Raw genomic sequence first — 21,667 nt, 5'->3', positions numbered from 1 at the left:
TACTTCAGGATTGTTCTTGGCCACTTAGTGAATTGGAGGCCATCCTGGAATACCCGAGACCTTATCTAAAAACAAACAAACTCAAAGCAACAACAACAGAATCAAAGTTAATGCACACACAAACCTTTCTCCCATATTTCCATTAATTTGCTTTCACTGATGGTTCTCACTAGCCTTATATCATTTTGCTCTGAGAAATGAGAACGTACTACACACACAGGTAGAATTACTACCTACCCGTCTGACTGCCGGCTTCTTTTTAGGAGTGGGTAGGGGAACATTGCTTAAAGGAACCAGAACGACTCTGTACAGACAAAGAACTGATTTTGGACCCTGTGCTGTCAAACATGCAAGCCCAGAAATTGCTGCAGCTCATCTGTTACCCTCATGGCATTAAAGAGTGTACAGAGGGGGACAACCTGCAAAGACAGCACATTAAGCGCATCCTTCAGGTGAGTGGCACACTCTGAAGATCCTGTTTAGGTCATTCATCATAATATGGTTGTAGAAAGGATGACCTTGCTGCTGTTTTTCTTTCTTATTCTTGAGTTTAATTCTGACTTCTGCAGTTTTCTTTAGGGCGGCATGGTCGCCGTCGTCTGGCCAGTAGGTATAGCCAGCAAGAGACAGCATATAATCAAAAGCAAATGTTGGTATTTCAAGTCAGTGCTGTATTTACTTGAGAAATAATCTTTGTGATAGATCGTTCCTGAATATGTTATTGAAGAAACGCATCGTTTTGGAAGGAGGTTGGCTAATTGGTAAATGGATTCTGAGAGATGCCATGTCTACATGACTTCGGCTCCTGGCTGGATGAGGGACATAGTCTGAAGCTTGAGTCAATTTCGTTGTGAATGTCTATTCTATCAGGCATGAGATTGGAAGCCCTTAATCCTTGTGAATTCTCTTGCTAGGCATGGGTGTTACTGCAAGGCTATGGTAGCCTATGCTCAGTATTCGTAATGCTGTAATTCTCTGCCTTTCCTCCAGAACCTTGAGCAGTGGACACTGAGACAGTCCTGGTTAGAACTTCAGTTAATGATCAAGCAGTGCTTGAAGGACCCTGTGAGTATATGCTGAAAGCACACATGTCAATTAAATAAAAAAAGGCAGACGTCGTTGATGCTTGAGAGGCAAGGAATGCATGGATGGGCTAGCTTTCTTTCCTTTCCCCGACTCTAGAGCTCTGGTTCTGTGGCTGAAATGAACAACTTACTGGACAATATTGCCAAGGCAACCATAGAGGTGTTCCAGCAGTCTGCAGACCTGAATAATAACGCCCCCAGTTCTGGCATAAGCCTCTTCAACCCCAACGGTATTGGAAGTGCTGATGCAAGCAGCACGAGGCAGAATGGAATAAAGACATTTTTAAGGTATTGCTTTATAGTTTGGCTGGACTACCGTCAGCACTCCGTCTGTCACAGCAGACTCGGTTAGCCGAACGCATGTTTCGTTAAGCGTCTGGAAACGTGAAGAAAACGATTCTTTAGAGTTAACAATTCTGTTTGTTCACCCAAGTTATAGGGCAAAAGTGGGTGAGTGATGTCTTGGCCCTTTAGGTGTTTTGTTGTGGGTCCAGGTATTTGGAGCCACAGATGACCTTTGGGTCAGTCATTAGACACGAAACATTCTGTATGTGTCTTTATTAATTGACAGCTGTGTATAAATCTGGTAATTTGTATTCATAATAGAACTTAGTAGGGTTGTGAAACCATAAAGCAATCCTTTTCATCACAAAAGACAGATTGTTTTGTACATCACCATTTTGGTAAAAGCATATAGATAGTGAGTTTTAGAAAGATTGGTTTTTCCTTGGCTTGAACACAGTGCCACTGTATATTGGGACCATGACTGAAAAGTGTCGTGTTCGTAGAAAGAAGGGTGGTGAGTGATCAGAAAGGCAGTATCCAAGAGTCACTGAGCAGAGTTGAGTCTGCAGAATACCTTCCCAGAAGAGCACATTTAATTCCTCGGTGAATGTGGTAGAATGCATAAACAGTAAACAGATGTCTGGTCCTTGGCAAGCGGAGAAAGTAGAGACACAATAGGACAATTTTAGAAGTCTGTGTCTTACCCACCAGTGGCTTACTGTAGGGTTTCTGTATTGGCTGTGAGAGTAGAGGCCAGCTGCTTTGTTAGGTGTAACGCCTGTTTCTGATTTTAGTTCCTCTGAACGCAGGGGTGTATGGCTGGTGGCCCCCCTCATCGCCAGGCTACCAACCTCCGTGCAGGGAAGAGTGCTGAAGGCTGCTGGGGAGGAGCTGGAGAAGGGACAGCACCTGGGCTCTTCTTCCAAGAAGGAAAGAGACAGGCAGAAGCAGAAAAGGTATGCTGGTAGACACCCTACATCAGGCTAGCCCTGAGGGAAGCATCCTGCACCACCATCACACCATATCCAGTGTCCACAGGACCCACAGTCACACCATATCCAGTGTCCACAGGGTTTGGACTTTCAGTGGATTAGAAGATTATCTGTTAAGCAAGACTCTGGCCTTGCACTAATGTTCATTGCACCAGGTCCCCTCCCTGCCTGTGTGTCCGTATCCCTGCACAGCTGTCGAGACACATGGGCCTGCTGCTACTTGTGCCCTGCCTACTGGACCTTGACACAGCTACTGATTTTCTAAACTTTAGCACTCTTGATCTGGACTCTTGATGAAAAGTGGTCATACCAACTGCCAGAACTAATGTCTACTTCATTTATTTTATGACGAAGAAAAGTTTTCGAGTAATTACTTCTGAAAATAGAACGTATTATCGAGGATGAATATTCACACTATAAATTTAGCATCCAAGGTTTTTTCTTTAAAAGTCATAACTTCTTCATTTTATAAAAATTTAAAAATGGAGATTCTTTTGTCTGTTAATAATAGTGCCATAACTAACTGTTATTTATTGGCCACCTATGAAATACAACTCCTGAGCCAAATGTTTTGGTTTGAACTTAGGCTTTTGGAAAATTTTCTTTTCCCTCTATCAATCAGTATTCCATTGTTCTCTCATTGAAGATACTTTATGAACATGAAAATTATAAATAGAATTTTTGCCCCTTTTCCAGTGGAGACATGGCTATATCAGAGCTCTAGATGTTTCCAGCAAGAACCTTGCTTTTGGAGGCCTCAGACCTGGTGTCCACCCCTGATTTGACCAAGACTATGCTGTTGACCTTTGAAAAATATACAGCAAAAATCTCACAGGTATCCAGAATAGTCAAGACTCACAGAGACATGAACTTCCTAAAGGAGAGTTTTGTCTGAAGAGGAACTTCTCGATGTGTCTCATTAATCTGTGTGCACATTTATAGTCTTCGTCATATATATTTAAAAATTTCCCTGGGAGCGTAAAGCAAGGTCATCACATCCAGTGTAGGTTTCTGTTGCTTTGGGAACACCTTCCAGGGCAATAGAGCATGGCCATTCACGAACTCTGCCAGTGATTTTTAACAAGTACTGGAATGTGTCCCCTTCCCTAGTGTTCTGGGTGGCTTGCAACAAAACTAACTGTTGGCCCCGAAGGCCAGCTATTCTTTCTAACTGTCACTACTTCCTTTGTAGTATGTCTCTTTTGAGTCAGCAACCTTTCCTCTCCTTGGTCCTTACCTGCCTTAAGGGGCAAGATGAGCAACGGGAGGGCCTCCTAACATCTCTGCAGAATCAAGTCAATCAGGTAAAACGCAGTGTGTTATTAAGCCAGGCCAGAATCGTTCCGATGGTGTTCACTATTTTCCTTTCAAATACAAGATTAGACCACCATGTCTATCCGTGAGGTGCTAGAACTAGACAGCCTGTGTCCAGTACTGCCTAGCATCATGGTCACCATAAGGCTAGCATCTTTATATTAATTATGCATGGATGGGTTATAAAGACTCCAAAAGTAAGTTGTCTCATACTGCTTATCAGCTAGCTTGCTGATCTCTGTCACTCCTGCCTGGCATCCTAGGGAGCAGAAACAGATTAGTAAGCGTGGAACCAAGGAGAGGCGAAGTTGGTGGTGTGAGATGAGTTATCCTGACACGTTCCAGGTGGATCCCCCCCCCCCGCCCGTGACGTTAAGTGGGATTTGATGACATGACCAAGGCCACTTGGCTTACTTGGCCTTGTCATCACAGGCACTACTTCTGAGAAGTCTTTTCTCTGGCTAGCTTCCAGAGTCAGCCATTTAAATAGAAAGCATGCGTGTTTCTCATTATACCTCCACTAGATTCCAGGGCTGACCTCGTAGAACCCTTCCTGGCTGGGCCTTCGCTGTTTCTCCCACCTGGTTTCCTTTTTACTGAAACCTCTCTGGACTAGGGCTGCCTTCAGGTTTAGGTGTTTGTGCTACAAGGATGCCTCTCAGGCCTGCTCCCTACCGTCCTGCTGGTCTCTGTTCACCTTGCCTCCTTAGTAAGGCTGTGGCCGCCCTCTAAGTACCTCTGCTCCCATTCTTTGTCCCTTTGTTCTCTCTGGAGTCATATCCTTTTCACTTTTACCCCCTTTCCTCTGTGCTGGGGTTGGGCCTAGGACCGACCGCATGCATGCGAGATAATCTTTCTGCCGCTGAGTCCATTTTTAGCACATTATTTTGAGATGAAATCTTGCCCATCTGTCTCTCTTAGTAGCCCAAGTGAGCCTTGAACTTCCAGCCTTTTAGTTTCAGCTTCTCAGTTAGGAGGAGTGATAGGGGAATCTCAGCAAGCTGAGCTCTCGGTGCTTTTGTGTCAGCTCTGTGATTGTGTGTGTGTGTGTGTGTGTGTGTGTGTGTGTGTGTGTGTGTGTGGGTGTGTGTTTGTCTGCCTTGTTAACCTCAATTGACAGAAGCTGCTGTTGTCCCTGTATACAATTTGGGACATATTCTCTTTACTCAGCTTACTTACAGCTCTGTGGTTGATACCTGTTACCTGTAAAGTGGTCCATTTTTACACACTGCGTGGGGTGGCAAAGGGGAAGAGAAAGTATGTAGGGGTGAGAGAATGCAGGGATACGGGTGCCAGGACATACAAGTAGAAGGCAGAGGAAAACCCTCGGTCTTGGTCCTGTCCTTGCACATCCCCTGAGACAGCGTCTCTGCTGTTTGCTGTTGCTCCATGCTCCGGGGCCTGTGGATGGCTGGGAGGTCTCTTGCTTTAGGGATATTGGGATTATAGGAGCCACTTCCTCCTGCACCATTGAATGGAATTCCATCTCAGGTCCTCACACTGCATATGAGCTTTTTACCTGTGGAGTCATCTCCTCAGACCCTTTTAGCAGATTATTTACTGTTAGTTTAGAGCATGCCAGAGTTTTGGTGGTTGACTTTAGTGTATTGGCTCTTGTCTTCTGGCTCTGGGATGTGCCACCTCGCTTGCCTTTCTTTAGTAAATCCTACCCAGAGCTAGCCTTGAGGAAATGAAGAAGCAGTCCAATTTATAAATTTGAATGGTCTTGGTCTAAGGGGCTATATTTTTTTGAAAATAGTATATGTATTCTCTTTATCAGGAAAGATTATTTATTAGATATCAAGTAACAATTCCAGTAAGATGTCAAAAATAAAACATCTACTAGGATTTATAGCATGTCTCTAGAAGTATAACATGAGACCAATGAAAAACAGAATTTTGTCTTTTCAATATTTATCTTTAGATTACTAAATTAATAGTGTTTTATTTGATGGCCCTTTAAAGGATTTTCCCCAAAATATACATGTACACATGTGTATATATATATATACACATATATATATGTATATATATATATATATGTAATTTATATATACATATATATATATGTATATATATATATATGTAATTAGGTAATATTCTCTTCCCTCAGCTACCCAGGTAAATAAATCATAGAGTAGCTAGGATTTTGTCTGTGTGAAAGAAGAGAAAGATAAAAAAATATAAAATTTTAACTTTAATTTGTTAAAGCTAAAAGATTAATTGTGACTATTAAGCTTAACTTTAAACACGTAAAAATTGTCATAACAAAGAACCAAGGAATTTTTGTTGTTGTTTTTCTTCTTTTGCTCCTGATCTTAGATTTTAAGTAACTGGAGGGAAGAAAGATACCAAGATGATACGAAAGCCCGCCAGATGATGCACGAGGCTTTGCAGCTCCGGCTAAATCTGGTAAGGACCATGGCAAATGGCTCCATCACACCTCTCTGTGTAAGAAAACAACACCGGCTTTCAACCTCTTTTGCGGGCAAAATCTGCATGGCAAAGTGAAGCCTTCCTCTTTCTGTCTCTGTACCCACTTCCTTTTCTCTTAAACCTTCTGTTTCCCTTGCCACTTTTCTTCCTGTCTGGATTGAGTTCTAGACAGGCGTGGTGTGAGCACCAATTCTCTTTTCTACCCTTGGCTCCTTCCATCTGATCTCTCCTCCGCTTCAGTCCATGCTAACGGAAGGTCTAAAAAGCCTTTATTGGGATAGGAGGGTTGGCTCTACTGTATTTTATCTTAAAACTATGAAATCCATCAACTCAAAACTGTTGATCAGAATTGATTAAATCTGTCGAATTGGTTAGAAAAAGACAAATCTCACAGGATTTTTTTTTAAAAAAAAAATCTAAAAGATCTCAAAACATTTTTATTCCTTTGAGTGTTTTTTTTTTCTCTTCTTGTTGGACAAACCTCAAATGAAATCTACCCTGGGTATAGATAGCATGCCTAGGTTTTGGCAGCTTAACCTCCACACAGGAGCTGGCAGACCTAACAAACATTTCTGGTGGCATTGTAATGACAGACGTGGCAACAATAATAAACAAATATGACAGAATTGTAGGTAACCAGTTCATTCCTGTTCAGATTTATCTGCAATTACGTTTAAAGCTGAATACTATGCGGTGTTGATGAGAGAGCCAGTAATGCTCAGGTATTGCTCTTTTTGTTAAGTTTTGAATGGCTCTACTGTGTTGAAAGAACCGAAAAGAGTGATGAACACATACACTGTTGAATGGGACAGACTGTAGGGTAATCCAGAGCATGAGCAAGAACTAGTTCTTAGCATCTCTTCCATTTTAACAAATCAACGTTTAGGCACATGTTGTAATAGAGGTGATGCTTTATCCTAGAGATGTAAATCCTTTGTTGTGTTTTGTATGCTAGGTGGGAGGAATGTTTGACACAGTCCAGCGGAGCACCCAGGGGACCACTGACTGGGCTCTCCTCCTCCTCCAGATAATTACTTCGGGAACTGTTGACATGCACACGAACAAGTATGGTTTTATTTAAATCCGTTTATACGTTTCTGCTGCATGCGTGCATGATACAAGCTTGGATAGACTGACCAGAAATTCTGCCACTCACTGACTTAGATGCCATCAAAAACTAAGCACTTTCAGTAGAAATGGTTAGATAATTATGTATGTCTTGTTTTGTTTATAAGAGTAAAATGGTTTTCCTTTCCTCTCAGTGAGTTATTCACCACAGTTCTTGACATGCTGGGTGTTTTAATCAACGGGACATTGGCTTCTGACCTATCAAATGCTTCCCCCGGGGGATCTGAAGAGAACAAACGTGCATACATGAATTTAGTAAAGAAACTGAAAGTAAGTTTGTGATGGGCCCCTGTTCTGAAGTTGTCGATGGGCTGGTCTGATTTGATTCCACATAATGTGATGATTGTCTTGCCTAGGCTTGCCAGTCTTTCAAAATTACAAGTATGTTATCTGAAAGAATTTTCTCTAAAAACTTATATTCATAAAATGTGTTTAAGTTGTAAGAGATTTAGAAGTGCATTATCAAATATCTAACCAAAACTCCAGTGCCAGATTTCAGTTAAACCCATGCTTGGATTTGTACAAGCAAGTGAAAAAGAATGGGCACTTGCATTAGTAATTTGTAACTCTGGCTCCTTTAATAACCCACTAATAGTCCTTGAAATACACAGTAAATGAACAGTGCAAATACACAAATCTGAAGACTGTACAATAAAATAGCTGATGGTTACCTTGCGGTCTGAATCTGGGTGCGAGGAAGTTTCCTTGCTGCGGCTCCCGCTGTGTGACTGCAACAACAGCGGCTTTCTGTCATTTCAGCGTTCTGATAGTCCTCGTAACAAGGCTGCCTTTGTGTGTGCTCTGTTTTCTACTTGAATAGAAGAAATGAAACATTTCACCAGTCTGATTTGCCGCTGTTCCATAGACTGCATTGAGGGTTAAAAAACTACTATTAAAAAAAAAAAGGAAATGTGTCATTGGAGAACTTCCTTCTTATGAACTTTTGCATTCTTTGTAAAGTCAGAATTTTTATCTCACTTCTCTCTTGCTTTTACATTTTTTTTTCTTTTTCTTTTAGAAAGAACTAGGAGACAAGCGATCAGAAAGCATTGACAAGGTTCGACAGCTGCTGCCTTTGCCAAAGCAGACGTGTGATGTCATCACTTGTGAACCCATGGGTTCTTTGATCGATACAAAGGGAAACAAAATTGCTGGATTTGACTCCATTGACAAAAAACAGGCAAGAGTAAATGATTTTCCCCTCATATATCTAGTTATAGAAGCCAAGTGGCCTTTCTTACATTCTTTGAGGATATACAAAACATCTTGATTTCATTTCTTAATTTTCAAGGTGTTATTTTTGTCATTTAAGCACAATAGCTATTGACGTTATAAGAAGCCATACCTTGAAGGTCTCCATTTAAAATGCTTTTCTGGATAAGTAAATTTATGGAATCTACCGACGAGGTTTTAAGTAGAAGCCTAGTGTAAAGAAGTAAAAGTAAACACCAATTCTGATTTTATTTTAGTATACGAATCAGAGTATGTCTATGTAAGAAAATCGGCGTTGATAAGTATTTTAAGTTACTGAGCAATTTTACTTTAATTATTCATTAAGTAAAACTCCTAAGTGTTACAGCACTGTGTGTTATCAGTGAAGCAGTGTCCGACGGACACCTGCTTTATACAAGAAACTTTAGGAAGTTCTTCAACATAGCAGAAGAATGATCGGCTCTTCTCTCAAAGAACACAGAGTGACCATTGCCACTCTGCAGCCGAGCTAGACGGTTGAAGGGAATTCCCTGCTCTTAATGGGAAGTAGGTGCACGGTCAGCCGCAATGGGATTGGTGGGCCATGGTCTAGAAAGGACTAGGAGGCTCTGAGGGGACAGTTTAAGCCCGGCAAGGGAGCAGTAGGTCTGAGCAGGGTTCCTACCGTAGTGGACACGCAGACCATTCTGGAGGATTGAGGAGTTACACAGAAAAGAATGAAACAGGCAGGGAAAGTTTAAATCAAGGCGAGGAAGAGGTGACTCATAGAGGAAAAGTGATGTCATCAGAATTCAGAGGCAGCCTACATCCCATAGCAGTGTGGTCAAGGGAAGGGAAAAGGCCCCTTAGTCACAGTCAGGATGACTTGGGCTTTCTAGATGTAGGCAGCCAGGACCCATTCAGATGGGAGCTCTGCTCAGGAGAATGCATTCACCACATGAGGCAGCAGCCGGGAGTGTGACCTTACTAGTGGTGATAGAGGAAGCCACTCTTCCAGATGCAGCAGAGGCAAGAACAGGCATGCTCACATCCTGGGACATGTTTTTAGAAGTGTCTTTGAATCGGTGTACTGGAGATGTTACCCAGAAATGTCACCAGTGATGGTTACAAATAAAAGTATTCTGTTTTGTTTTCAGTACAATTACATTGGCGTTAAGAGACTTGATTTGGTGATATACACAAAGAATAAATTTAAAAAGTTTTTAAAAAGCAAAAAAAAAAAAAAGACTTGATTCGTGGTGGACCTGGTTCTGTAATTAAGTTTTCTCACACCATTTTGTTCAAAGAACACGATGTTAGGTGCATGAGAAGTCCACATACTAAATCAAGTCCATATAGATTGAACTGAAGTGAATATAAGCCCAAACAGAGGCAGACTATATATTGATTTTTAAGATTTTACACCATCTTAAAAATAATGAAGAGGTTTCTGAGATGAGTAAATAATTTTGTATTATGAGGCCACCTTTTTTTTTCCCAAGTAGTGGTTAATTTTTATTTTTTAAAAGTATTAACAAACCATAAATCATCTTAACATAAATATTTTTAGGGGATTGTTGAGACCAACTTCTTTACAGGATACTTGAGAACTTACATTTTCTAGAAAAGCTAAAAGTGAAAGAAAGTGTTGTTTTGTAGTAAAATAGTCTAGGTTACCTTGAGATGCCTTGAGGCAGTTTCAGATGGTAGAGAGAACTAGAGAGCTGAACTCCCAAAGTTCGGAACTCCAGGTCTCCTGACTTAGCTGAGCATTACCGTCTGCTGAGTCCCCTATCCCATGGCAACCACATGTTTACATGCCTGTCCTGTGAGCTGGGAAAAGGCCTGAGTGTACTGTCACAGAACGCTGTTTTCCTGTAGGGTCTCCAGGTCTCTACGAAGCAGAAGGTGTCCCCATGGGACCTGTTTGAGGGTCAGAAGAACCCAGCTCCTCTGTCCTGGGCCTGGTTCGGCACTGTCCGTGTGGACCGGAAGGTGCTAAAATACGAGGAGCAGCACCACTTCCTTCTGTACCACACACACACCATGCCTAAGCCCCGAAGCTACTACCTTGAACCACTGCCCCTTCCTCCTGAGGAAGAAGAGGAAGAGCCCACGTCTCCAGTGTCTCAGGAACCAGAAAGGAAATCAGCCGAACTGTCAGATCAAGGAAAAACTGCAGCTGACGAAGAGAAGAAGACAAAGGGAAGGAAGCGTAAGACAAAATCAAGCTCACGCATTGATGTGAGTGGGGGATGGAGGAGGAGTTTGGCTCCTTGGCATCTAGGTTTACCCATGGCCAAACTGTACTCCTAGACACCTTACTAAGCGTGGCATCAGCCTTCTCATACAGAGTTCCCTAACACGTGTCTCTGCTAATAAATGAAATGATGCTCTGTGATTTCTCGTGGATGGCAGACTTAAAGCTTTTGATTTTCTATTCTCAACTCTTCATAACTATTTAACCTTAAAGACTTCAGTAGTGGATAATATTGAGGAACTAACCCTCATAATTCTCCAGGTTTAAAACTTTAATTTTTCAGGGATATATGATTCTACCCACTTAAACACTTTTATTAATATAATAGGTATATTTAAGTATCTTATTTTGAATGATTGACATTTGTAGTGAAGTAACATTAAAAAGTTCCTTTCATTTTTCTCTGAATGAATTTGCATCTGATTTGCCCAACAGAGTGGTCCTGAGACTTCTTTCTTTGTCCTTGTATCTTCTATCCCAAGTAGGCTTTAACATATTTTCAGATCTTATAACAGGTAGTTTAGAATTTAAATTTAAGTCAATTTAAAATCGTCTCATATCCTTTCTCTTTTCCTTCCCTGTACCAGAGGCTTCTTAGATGATAATTCAGAAATTATTTTATAGCATATGAGACGCAATATTTAAAAAAGCTTTCTCCTTGAAATTACCTGGCTTCGCTTGAGAGAGAAATTTTAGGTCACTTTCTGTAGAATAAAAGAATGTTCGTATTTGATGGGGACTCAGCTGTCCGTGAGCAATAGTCCTTACATTCGCCTGTGCCCACATCGAATCATTCTAGCGGATAGCTTGGTAACAAAGATGCTTTTAGAGATGGCTGCTGTTGCTTTCTGATGCCACTTGACCACCAGTGCCCACGCTCAAACCTGGGACACTCGGTCCCACCACACCACACGGATGAAGGCTTCTCTTCTCTTCCCATACAAAAGCCTTACCTAAGTCCCCTCAGATCCCCCTCCTGCAACTGCCTCGTCCCAGAGGGATTACATCCTTTTGTCCAATTGAAGGGTTCTGAGGTTGTCCTTATCCCTCATCCTCCAGGGCCACGCTAGATAGAAAGAAGGATGGTGAAGTTGAGACTTCCTGGTGTGACCCTTAGAGTCTGTACCTGCTAGAAGGAGGAGAAGGCATGGGGACTTGGGGAATGGCTGCCCTGAAAGCTGTGGGCACGCTGCTGTCTAGGCCTGGAGTAATTCTGACGCACTATGGTCCTTTCTGACCCAGTTCTTATCCAGATATATGCTTTTAGCTTTTTAAATGTCTCCTGTGAGGAGCTTCTTGTTTTTTGTGGTGATGGTAGGGAGATGGTGGAGACTGAACATAGGGCCTTACATGTGCTAGGTAAATAGTATTGCTTTTTAAATCAAAGAAAAATTTTAATTTGCATGAGTACTTTCTAGGAAATGAGTTACCATTTATGTTCTCTCCCTTCCTTTTCGTGAACTATAGCCTTGGGTTCTGGGATGGAACAGTCTCACATAACTGAATGGGACGAACTTATATTGATTAACTGTGCGTGGTGTATTAAGTTAAATTTTTTAAAAATGATATTTCTGTTGAAGGAGTATCAGCAGAGCAACATGTACCGAGTGCCTCCTAACTACTCGCCCATGTCCTCCCAAATGATGCATCACCCGCAGCCTGCACTGTGGGGGTACAACCTGGTGAGCCAGCCCCAGCAGCCCGGCTTCTTCCTTCAGAATCAGTCCCTGAACCCAGGTGGGTATGAGACACACATCGCTGGCAGAACACGCTGGGCAGCAATTTAGGGACAAAAACTTTTCGCTCCTAACTTTTATCCACCACAAAATGAGAATTCGGGTAATCCAGTACTCAGTCGCAATTCATTTTTCTGTTTTCTGAAGTAAGATAAAGCTTTGGATCAGTAGCTTTAGACTTAGTAGCTTACGTCTGTTGTCCTAGCTATTAGTGTAGAGGCTAAGACAGGAAAATCACAGAGCCTTGCCAACATAGTAAGAGCCTGTCTCCTAAATTAATAGGCAGGGAAATTATATGCACAGATTGTATAAAATGCCTGTTTTGTGAAAGAGAATGAAAACACCTTAAGAACTTAAAATGCTTGAAGACTTCAGTTTCTACAAACATCTCTCCGATCACTGTTGCTCAGAAGACAAAGAAAATCCAATACATATTTGCTTTCGCAGTTTGTCAGTATCCTTAAGGATTAGAAAAACTTACTTCTCCAGTTGGTGACTTTATAGGAAATGTCACTCCTTCCCTCCAAAGATTCTCTATTCCTTGATACACGCAAACAAACAGAGCTCTAACACACACCTTACAAAAGAGACTTCTTTCTTCCCCACTTAGAGTCCCCTCCCCGTGTTCCCCATATCTAAAATAGGCCTTTTAATGTTGCCAAGATAAAGGTTAAATAATACAGCCTTCAGATCTGATAGGCTACAGAGAGCTTCTATGCCTGGCTTAGGAAACTTTGCAAAATACTGCACAAGGCACACTTTTATTCAAGTAATAGGCACAGCCCGAGGGCTGTCCAACCCACATGACCAAGGTTTTCTGCAGACTCGCCTTTGTTTCAAGCACTGCATTTTATCCCCGAAGTGCAGCCTTCACGTAGCAATTTTAAACTATTGTTATTCATGCGCACCGGTGCTCTTCCTCTTTTGGAAATCAGGCGGCTCTTAACCGAAGGTTAATACTTGGAGCTGGTGGGCAGTCTGTTACTCTCTGTCTTGCTCATAAAGTAAGGAAAGTGAAGTTTCTTGTCGTGATCAAGGAACACCTGCTGCCTTAGAAAGCCCCTTCCTTTTGGTGGTTTTTCTAGGTGGCTCCAGATTGGATCCTGCAGGCTCCTATGTCCCAACCAACACGAAGCAAGCCTTGTCCAACATGCTGCAGAGGCGCTCGGGTGCCATGCTGCAGCCACCTTCCCTTCACGCGATCACATCTCAGCAGCAGTTGCTACAGATGAAGCTTCTGCAGCAGCAGCAGCAGCAACAGCAACAGCAGCAGCAGCAGCAGCGGCTCCTCCGGCAGGCCCAGACTCGGCCTTTCCAGCAGGTTTGTCCAGAGCCAGCCTTGGAGTCCTCCTGCTGTGGTCCCCTCCTCTAGCTAGGAATGAGTTTGGGGTGTGGTGCATAATCTTGCTGCATGCCCATCTCTGTACACGTGTGGTTAGAGGGGTCTTTTCTTTATACAAGTTCAGAAATGTTCTTCCACTTCTTTATTTCCTCATTGACTTTGTGAGGAAGCTGGAAGTACTAAGGACGTTGTACCTTTTACCTCTGAGGTCAACTTCCCTGCTCTGTTCTATATTATAATTACTACAAGGGTTTATGTTCATCTTAGCATTACTTTTATGCATTATCCTCAGATCTGTTACTTAATTTTGTGCCTCTAAAGTCTGGGTGTTTTTCTCTTTCGTTGTTTTAAGTGTTAATTCAGTAAGATCTGTATCAAACAATAAATAAATTAGAAACAGTGGTCTGAATATGGAGATTGTGTATGTGTGGGAAGTGCTTTAGATTATACCCAGAGCCTGACACATGCTGGGTAACACTTTACCCCCACAGTATATGCCCAGTGCAGAAATACTAAGTTAGTTTTTGTTTGTTTGATTAATTTTTATTGTTTTGTTCTGCTGTGTCTTCTTTTTCCTCCTCCTATTCTTCTGGTGTTTTGTGACAGGGTCTCACTACATTAAGACCGTGTCTCACCAAGTCGCACTGGCTGACCTAGTACTCTCTGTATAGATGAGGCTGGCCTCAGATTCAGAGATGCACCTGCCGCTGCCTCCAGAGTGCTGGGATTAAAGAGAACCTCACTATGCTAAGCCTTTGAGTGTAACTTTTGGTTGATGTTTCTTCTTTTATGCCATGAAAATCACTGTTCCTTCCAGGCAGTGATTGTACTGAATAAGCAGTGATGGAAATGACATAGACCTACCTTGATAGAGACAAGTGAAACCCGTACATCTATGCAAATGAAATTTGTGAGCGAAAAGAGTGACGTAGGATTGCTTCTGCTTTTTATGGTTTGTGTATTTGTGTGTGTATGTGTTTTCCAGTTGCAGTGTTCGGGTAATAATAACTAATAGAGCACTTACTATGCCCAAATAATCACGAACATTTTCAATGTGGTCGTTCTTGAGATCCCACGGCCACCCTGTGATGAGTGAGCACCTTTGTGTGACCCAGTCTACATGTGTGTCCTGCTCTAGAGAAATAAGAAAACTTGACAGTAGCCAGGATTCTGGTACTTTTCAATTGCCCTGGTCTTGGCTTTGCACACCTGGCTGCTGTGTATCAAAGCCCATCCGCATTCCACCTGGTGCTAGGAGGAAGAGGTGACCAGATTCTTTAAGCAGTCTTTACGTTGCCTTTTTAAACTGAGCTGTGAACCGGCCTACGCAAGGATGTCAAGCAGAAGTTATGGACTGGGTTTTTCCTGACTTCACCTACTGCTTGAACTACTTAGATACCAGGCAAAATGGGCCAGAGTTGCTTAGCGCACACGGGCAATGAGAGCTCGAGTAAAATGCTTTAAAAAATATTCTTGATTTTGTTCAAATAGGCAATGTGTTTGAGACCATTTAAAACCTCATTGCAGTGTTAGCTGTGCTTGGAGGGTGAGCAGACGCAATCTTGCTTCAGATTCCTAAGAGGAATTTAAGACACACCCTTCCACCAGAACGAACCTGTCTCCTTTTTAAAGACAATAGAACCTAAGTAAGCTTACCTCTTTGTTTTCTGCACCTGCTTGCTCTTTTTTCACAAGGCAGAACTTCTCTTCCTCGCACCCCACTTTCACGCTGAGTTCAGCTTTGAGTTACTGAAAGTAGTTCTGAGCACTAGAGCAAAGGTCGCTGGCATACAGGTAAACACGTCTTTCTCTAAGGTTCACTTCCTAATATCCATGACAACTAAGGAACTGAGTGAGATAGTGTAGTCAACAGTATCCCTGCAGGCCTGTGACCCAAAAGGCTTCTCTGGTGGCCACCTCCCAACACTCAAACATACCTCAGTGTCTTTTTTTTCCTCTGCAGAATTGTGCTAATTGAAAGCATAGGCACTGGTAGGTGTCGGTGTGTTTTCGTGCTAATTCTGTGCCAGCATTTTGATTTTGTTTTGTTCTCCATCCGAGTTGTTTTAACTTTCAGCATCCTAAAGGTTGTCCTCAGATAGAAAATCAGCTTCACAGGACCAGCCAGCTCCCCAACATTCTTCAGCAATTAAACGTTCCCAGTGATTTCCTAACCAATAACCAGTTTGTTTTTTATCTTATGTATTTATTTATTTATTTATTTATTGAAAGAGAGTTCCTCTATGTAACCACCCTGGGTGTCCTGGAACTCACTTGTAGACCAGGCTGGCCTTGAACTTAGAGATCTGCCTATCTCTGTCTCCTGAGTGGTGGGATTAAAGGTGTAAGCCACCACTGCCCAGCCAGATGAGACTCTTTATGTCATTCTCCTTCATGCATTGGCTAATGGAGGACTATGAACTTTTCTCGACCTCAAGCCAGGGTCTTTGTGTAACTGCCTACACTTGAGCTAAATCTCCAACCCCTCTCAGAAGAAAGAGAACCGCGTAGTTACGCAGCCATATGGGCAGGAACCCTGCAGAATAAACAAGATACACAGAGTGCCTGCGTGGTGCTTGGGTGCTATTATGGGATAGTGAACTCCGACCCCTTCTTCAAATAGGTACTTGTTTTCACTGTTCTATTGCTGTGAAGAGGCACCATGACCACGGCAGCTCTTATAAAGAAAAGCATTTAATTGGCCCTTGCTTACAGTTATTTTCAGCATTGCTGGGAGTATAGCAGCATGCAGGTGGACATGGTGCTGGAGAAGGAGCCAAGAGTTCAACATCTGGATCCACAGGCAGCAGGAAGAGAGAGATTCATTGTGTCTGGATGGGGCTTCTGAAACCCCAAAGGCCACCCCTTTCAGTGACATACTTCCCCTAACAAAGTCACACCTACTCTAACAAGACTACATCTCCTGATCTCTTTCAAGTAGCACCACTCTCTAATGACCAAGCATTCAAATATATGACCCCATGGGGGCCATTCCTTTTCAAACAACCTCAGTGATATTTGTTATTAATATATCTGCAATGTAGCAAAATATGTTGTAGAGGGAAAGGAATCCCCTTTCGATAATCATTTGAAATCTAGAGTAAAGGTAGAATTGTATGAAATATAAATCATATTGATAACTTGTTGCAGTGTGTGATTCTGGACACAATTGATTTTTTCTAATCACTAGTCATTTCATGACAAACACACAAAGAGATGTTTATAGCTGGTCCTGGAATTTTACCAGATACTTCCCAGGTTTAGCTGTGGCTGTTTCTGTAGCGATGCTTGATGGCTTCTCATGATGGCTTCTCATACTGGGCCAGGCATTGGGCTTTAGAGTCTTTTTTTTTTCTTATCATCCTTTTGCCTACTGGGCACACGTTAGAAATCTAGGTCTGTTTAATAGATGAACACATGCATGATTTGTGGAGCCATCGCAGGTGTCAGGAGCTCCCCGAGAACCCTATCCTCAGCAGTGTGAATCTCACCCACACAGTCCTGCCTTAGCTGTCCCTGTGAGTGCTTCTGGAATATACCCATTTGGGAAACCTAAATGCACAGGAGATGTGCAATACATGTTGAAGCCTGCAAGCATCTCAGTCCTTACAGTGTCTGCAGTATCTTCCCCTGTAATAAAGAGATGTTTTCTGCAGAATCCTGCTCTTTAGTTGACACAAGGTGAAAACTGAAATAGTGAATAACCTTCTAGTCCCCTCTGTAGGCTAGAACTGAGCTTCCATTAGTCCTGCAATTTTCTGTTACAGATCACCTTTAATGGCCTTATGAATGTCTGAAGTTGCTGTCTTCGTGTCTAGTCTAACTGCTTCATGTAATGCTAATAATTGTAATTGAGGGTCTCTTATAGCAACAGCTCCTGTTGACATAACCAAAGATGATTTTCCAGCAAAACCTGATTTCATTCTTTGTTTCTGGCTTCATCCAGGAATTGACTGACCTCTGTTTTCTTTACTGTCTTTTATTTGGAAGAGATTCAGTATCTATGACACCGTGGCTCTTTGATGCAGTCTCATCCCCTAGCTAGTGCTACTACAGGACTAGGGTGATCGATTGTTAAACTAGTGATTTGTCACGGGTAGCAACCCATGAAGCAGTGGCGGGTTCATAGTGAGTGCTCAGAGATGGTACCTGCTGTGTGTATCTCCTTATATTACCACCATGCTTGCTTCTTACTTAGTCGAAGTTCCTGGCCCACAGAATCACCCTCTCTTAAGTACCTTAATCACTAAAAGTGGATAAAAACCTATCAGTTGTGTTTCTTGTATAATCGCATTAATTATCTGTAATAAGATTGCCACGTTTGCTCTTTGGCAATGGTAGAATGGATTCAATAAGAGCAGTTTTATTTGATTTCCTGATAGTTATTTTTACTCTCCTAGCGCAATACATATTTAATATCTAAATATAAACCTAGAGGAACTCATTCCAGCTTCCATATGAAATACATCACTGCATTTTATTTTCTACATGTCCTATGAAAACTATAGAATATTGATTATAATGATGCATTGCGTTGTTTGAATTATTCCTGTTATTTCCTCTGGTGGTAAGAACTTCCTTCCTACCACTAAAATGTCAATCATCATAGGTAACGATTTAATCAAAAGAATCTTGAATTTTGACTCAAGAAAAAGGTGTTACAATTCAATTTGTGTGGTGTTATGTTTCCCTGATATTATTCAGTGTATAAAGCCATTTTTGCCCTTGTTTGTAATAATGAAGCCAGACCATTTATATTAGAAATCCAAGAATGGTAGACCAAAGATAAATTCAACTTAAATTTATTGAGACCTATTGGCAGAAAGCAATTGACTGTAGGGTCTTGGTAGTGCATCCCTTTGCAGTGACAAGAAGAGGTCTTTGACAGGACAGAGCCTCTGGGTGTTGAGGTTTACATGTAAGGACTTGTAAGCAGATATAGTTATCACCATGGAGGTAGGGAGTTATTGGTTAATGAAGAAGCTGCTTTCAGGCAATGACTTATCAGAATATAGCCAGGCTGGAAGAGATATATAAAGAGAGAGTAGGCAGAGTCAGGGAGAAGCCATGTAGCCACCCACAGGAGACAGAAACCTCCGCAGGAGTCCACTGAAACTTTGCCAGTATTCCCTGGCCTCGTGATGATGCACAGATTAATGAAGATGGTTTAGTTTAGAATATGAGCTAGCTCTAGGAATATGCTTAAGCTATTGGCCAAACAGTATTGCAAATAATATAGTTTCTATGTGATTATTTTGGTTTTGGGCAGCCAGGAACAAACAAGCAGCCTCTGCCAACAAAGTAAGAAAATGTAAAAAAAAATCTATATTTTAAAAAAGTAATTTTGCTTCTGCACTAATACTTCAAGAGGAATGATGTTCTCGGTGGGATAACTAAAGCTGAGCAAGACTGCCGGGTAACCCAGCAGTTGACTTTGAAGAAGTTCATTTCTAAGAAAAATGTGTAGGTGGGAGGCTTCTTGTTTGTTCCCAGCTGCCCAGAACCAAAATAACCACACAGAAATCTGTATTAATTACAACACTGCTTGGCCAATGACTTAAGCGTATTGCTAGCTAGCTCTTGTATCTTTGGTTAACCCATTTCTATTAATCTGTGTATCTCCATGTGGCTCTGGCTTACGGGAAAGGTTCTGGTGCATCTGTCCCCAGCAGCAGCTACATGACTTCTCTCTGACTCCGCCTACTCTCTCTGTAGATCTCTTTCAGTCTGGCTTTTCTCTGTTAAGCTATTGGCTGAAAGCAGATTTATTCATTAACCAATAAAAGCAACACATAGGCAGAAGGGCTTCCCACAGCAAAAATGCATGTGGCACATGCCCATAAAACTGTAGGTCAGGAACGACGTAATTCCTGATAGCCTCCAAACAGAAGCAGCCCAAATGCCCACTGGTAGTAGAAATGGATAGGTACCTTTTGGTTAAGATCAAGTCTAGCGGCTGTTTCCGGATTTTACCAAATTCATCATCTCTGTTTTCTTTCTTGGATGAAGAATATATTCTGTTGGGTTTGGGGTTGCTTTTAAAGCACAGTTCTTGAGGATATATATATATATATATATATATATATATATATATATATATATATATGTGTGTGTGTGTGTGTGTGTGTGTGTGTGTGTGTGTGTGTGTGTGTGTGTGTGTGTTATAATATTTCATCTCTTTGGCTTTGCCTTTGCTATCCAAGAATGCATGCTCTCCATTACATTACTGTTAGGTTTCTGAATCAGCCAACCCACAATATACATCAAAGAAACATTAGAATAGAAACAGTAGGTGTGAGTGTAAGTCAGCTTGTTTATGGCATTTGGATGGGTAATAAATATTCTACATTGGTGCTGTACCTTTATTTGCATAATCCAGCTTTGAAAATATTTGGATTATTACATGCTTACTGCATAGAAAGTTTCTCTAACGGTTGTCTTAGTAAAGCAAGGTTCAAAAATGCCTCTGAATCTTTAATTTTTCTTAAGGCTTTATGCTTATGAAGCAAGCATGTAAGGATTTTATTCATTAAAAACTTGAATTAAACATTATGATTGTCAGGTTGATAATATTGTTCAAAAGAAAACAATTTGCATGAATCATTCACCAATCAATCAATTCTGGGTTTTTTTGGGGGGAGGGGGGGAGCAGATGTTACAGCAGGCAAAACATTTTGTTTAAAGTCAAATGAATGTTTTTTGTTTTCATATTCATTCAAATAAATAGAAGTTCATATAATTTCTCTACTTTTAACCTCTTTTTACGACTTTCCTATATTAGGAATTTAATGACTGTTTCAGTAGTTACGTCCATCATGCCTAGGCATTTACTAGAACATACTGTAGAGAAGGCACATGTTTGCAGTATGTTCACTTTCAAGTGTATCTAGTGGTTTTTAGCAATTAACGCTGGTAACAATGCTGATCTTAGCTGAATTATACTTGAAGTGAAGGCTTTCTAAAATCATCCTCTGTGTGTAGCTCGTCACTAGGACCTCATAGCATTTCTCTATGTCTGTTTTCTGTAGTCCAAACAGACCAGTCTCCTATGATGACCATAACTTTTGATTCATATCATGTGTATCATTTCAGCTATGAGCCCTCAGTAGATTCCAAATGAGGACTCAAAAGAAAAGATGTTTTTGCTAGGTGATTCTTTAACAGTACAGTACTGGCTTGTGTTGTTGCTGTCATCATTATCATCATCATCATCATCATCATCATCATCATCACCACCACTACTGCTGCCTGTGATGGAGAGACACACTTTAGAGACTCTTCTGGGCCCAGAGAAGCATTTGTGCCCTTCCTGTACCCAGAGAGTCATTTGAGAAAGTCTTGGTTGAGAGACTTGCTGCTTGTAACCTTTATAGACTGAAGAAGTCAGTAGTTTGCCCACATAGGGATTGGAGTGGGAAATTGCCTTGAACCCGGTCCGAAATCTGTAAGTTCTATATTTAGACGCTCAAATGGAAGTTCTTGCAGTTAGAGACTTTGTCTTGATTTTGTTTTCCAGGGCCAGCCAGGGGACCAGGCTGCTCTCTTTACTGCACAATCACGGCCCTCCCCTCAGCTCCCTCAGTATCCAGGGCTGCAACAAGCACAGGTACCCATGTTGGCTTTGAAGCGAAGCTACTTTCTTCGTGTTTTAGTGCCGTTTGTTGGGGGTAGGAGAGCAAGGAAACTGCTTAGCCACTAGATCAAGAACGTACTTCTGCTTCACAGTCTCAGAACCGTAACTGTTGACTAAGTCTCAGAATTGCCCAGGAAATTCCTCAAATAGAAATGTAAATAAATCCAGACATTTTGTCTGCTGATGAAGGATATTGGAGCACTTGAGCCAATGCGGTGACACACACCTGTAACATGCACCCAGAAGCAGATGCAGGAGGATCGAG

At 41.7% G+C, this 21,667-nt stretch overlaps 2 protein-coding genes across 12 annotated transcripts in view; one reads left to right on the top strand and one right to left on the bottom strand.

Moving 5' to 3' along the window:
- P2ry12 (purinergic receptor P2Y12) overlaps positions 1 to 8,110 on the bottom strand; it is a 41,436-nt gene extending 33,326 nt beyond the window's left edge. For all 4 annotated transcript variants that reach the window (XM_085676488.2, XM_085676489.2, XM_048424637.3 and 1 more), the window contains exon 1: positions 7,912 to 8,110. The gene's annotated coding sequence lies outside the window, so the exon portion shown is untranslated. The remainder of the gene's footprint in view (positions 1 to 7,911) is intronic.
- Med12l (mediator complex subunit 12L) overlaps positions 1 to 21,667 on the top strand; it is a 316,360-nt gene that overhangs the window by 273,887 nt on the left and 20,806 nt on the right. For 7 of the 8 annotated variants that reach the window (XM_087899492.1, XM_085676475.2, XM_087899491.1 and 4 more), the window contains 13 exons: positions 264 to 452; positions 991 to 1,065; positions 1,183 to 1,373; positions 2,165 to 2,326; positions 3,555 to 3,666; positions 5,999 to 6,088; positions 7,068 to 7,177; positions 7,375 to 7,510; positions 8,259 to 8,420; positions 10,313 to 10,675; positions 12,272 to 12,428; positions 13,513 to 13,748; positions 21,286 to 21,375. In XM_087899492.1, coding sequence (XP_087755618.1) covers positions 264 to 452; positions 991 to 1,065; positions 1,183 to 1,373; positions 2,165 to 2,326; positions 3,555 to 3,666; positions 5,999 to 6,088; positions 7,068 to 7,177; positions 7,375 to 7,510; positions 8,259 to 8,420; positions 10,313 to 10,675; positions 12,272 to 12,428; positions 13,513 to 13,748; positions 21,286 to 21,375 — 2,073 coding nt within the window. The remainder of the gene's footprint in view (positions 1 to 263; positions 453 to 990; positions 1,066 to 1,182; positions 1,374 to 2,164; positions 2,327 to 3,554; positions 3,667 to 5,998; positions 6,089 to 7,067; positions 7,178 to 7,374; positions 7,511 to 8,258; positions 8,421 to 10,312; positions 10,676 to 12,271; positions 12,429 to 13,512; positions 13,749 to 21,285; positions 21,376 to 21,667) is intronic. The other variant, XM_085676476.2, reaches the window with a different exon arrangement.

The sequence above is a fragment of the Myodes glareolus genome, chromosome 20 (genome assembly GCF_982192425.1).
Source record: "Myodes glareolus chromosome 20, mMyoGla1.1, whole genome shotgun sequence".
NCBI classification, from domain to species: Eukaryota; Metazoa; Chordata; class Mammalia; order Rodentia; family Cricetidae; genus Myodes; species Myodes glareolus.
This window is presented reverse-complemented; position numbering and strand designations above follow the sequence as displayed.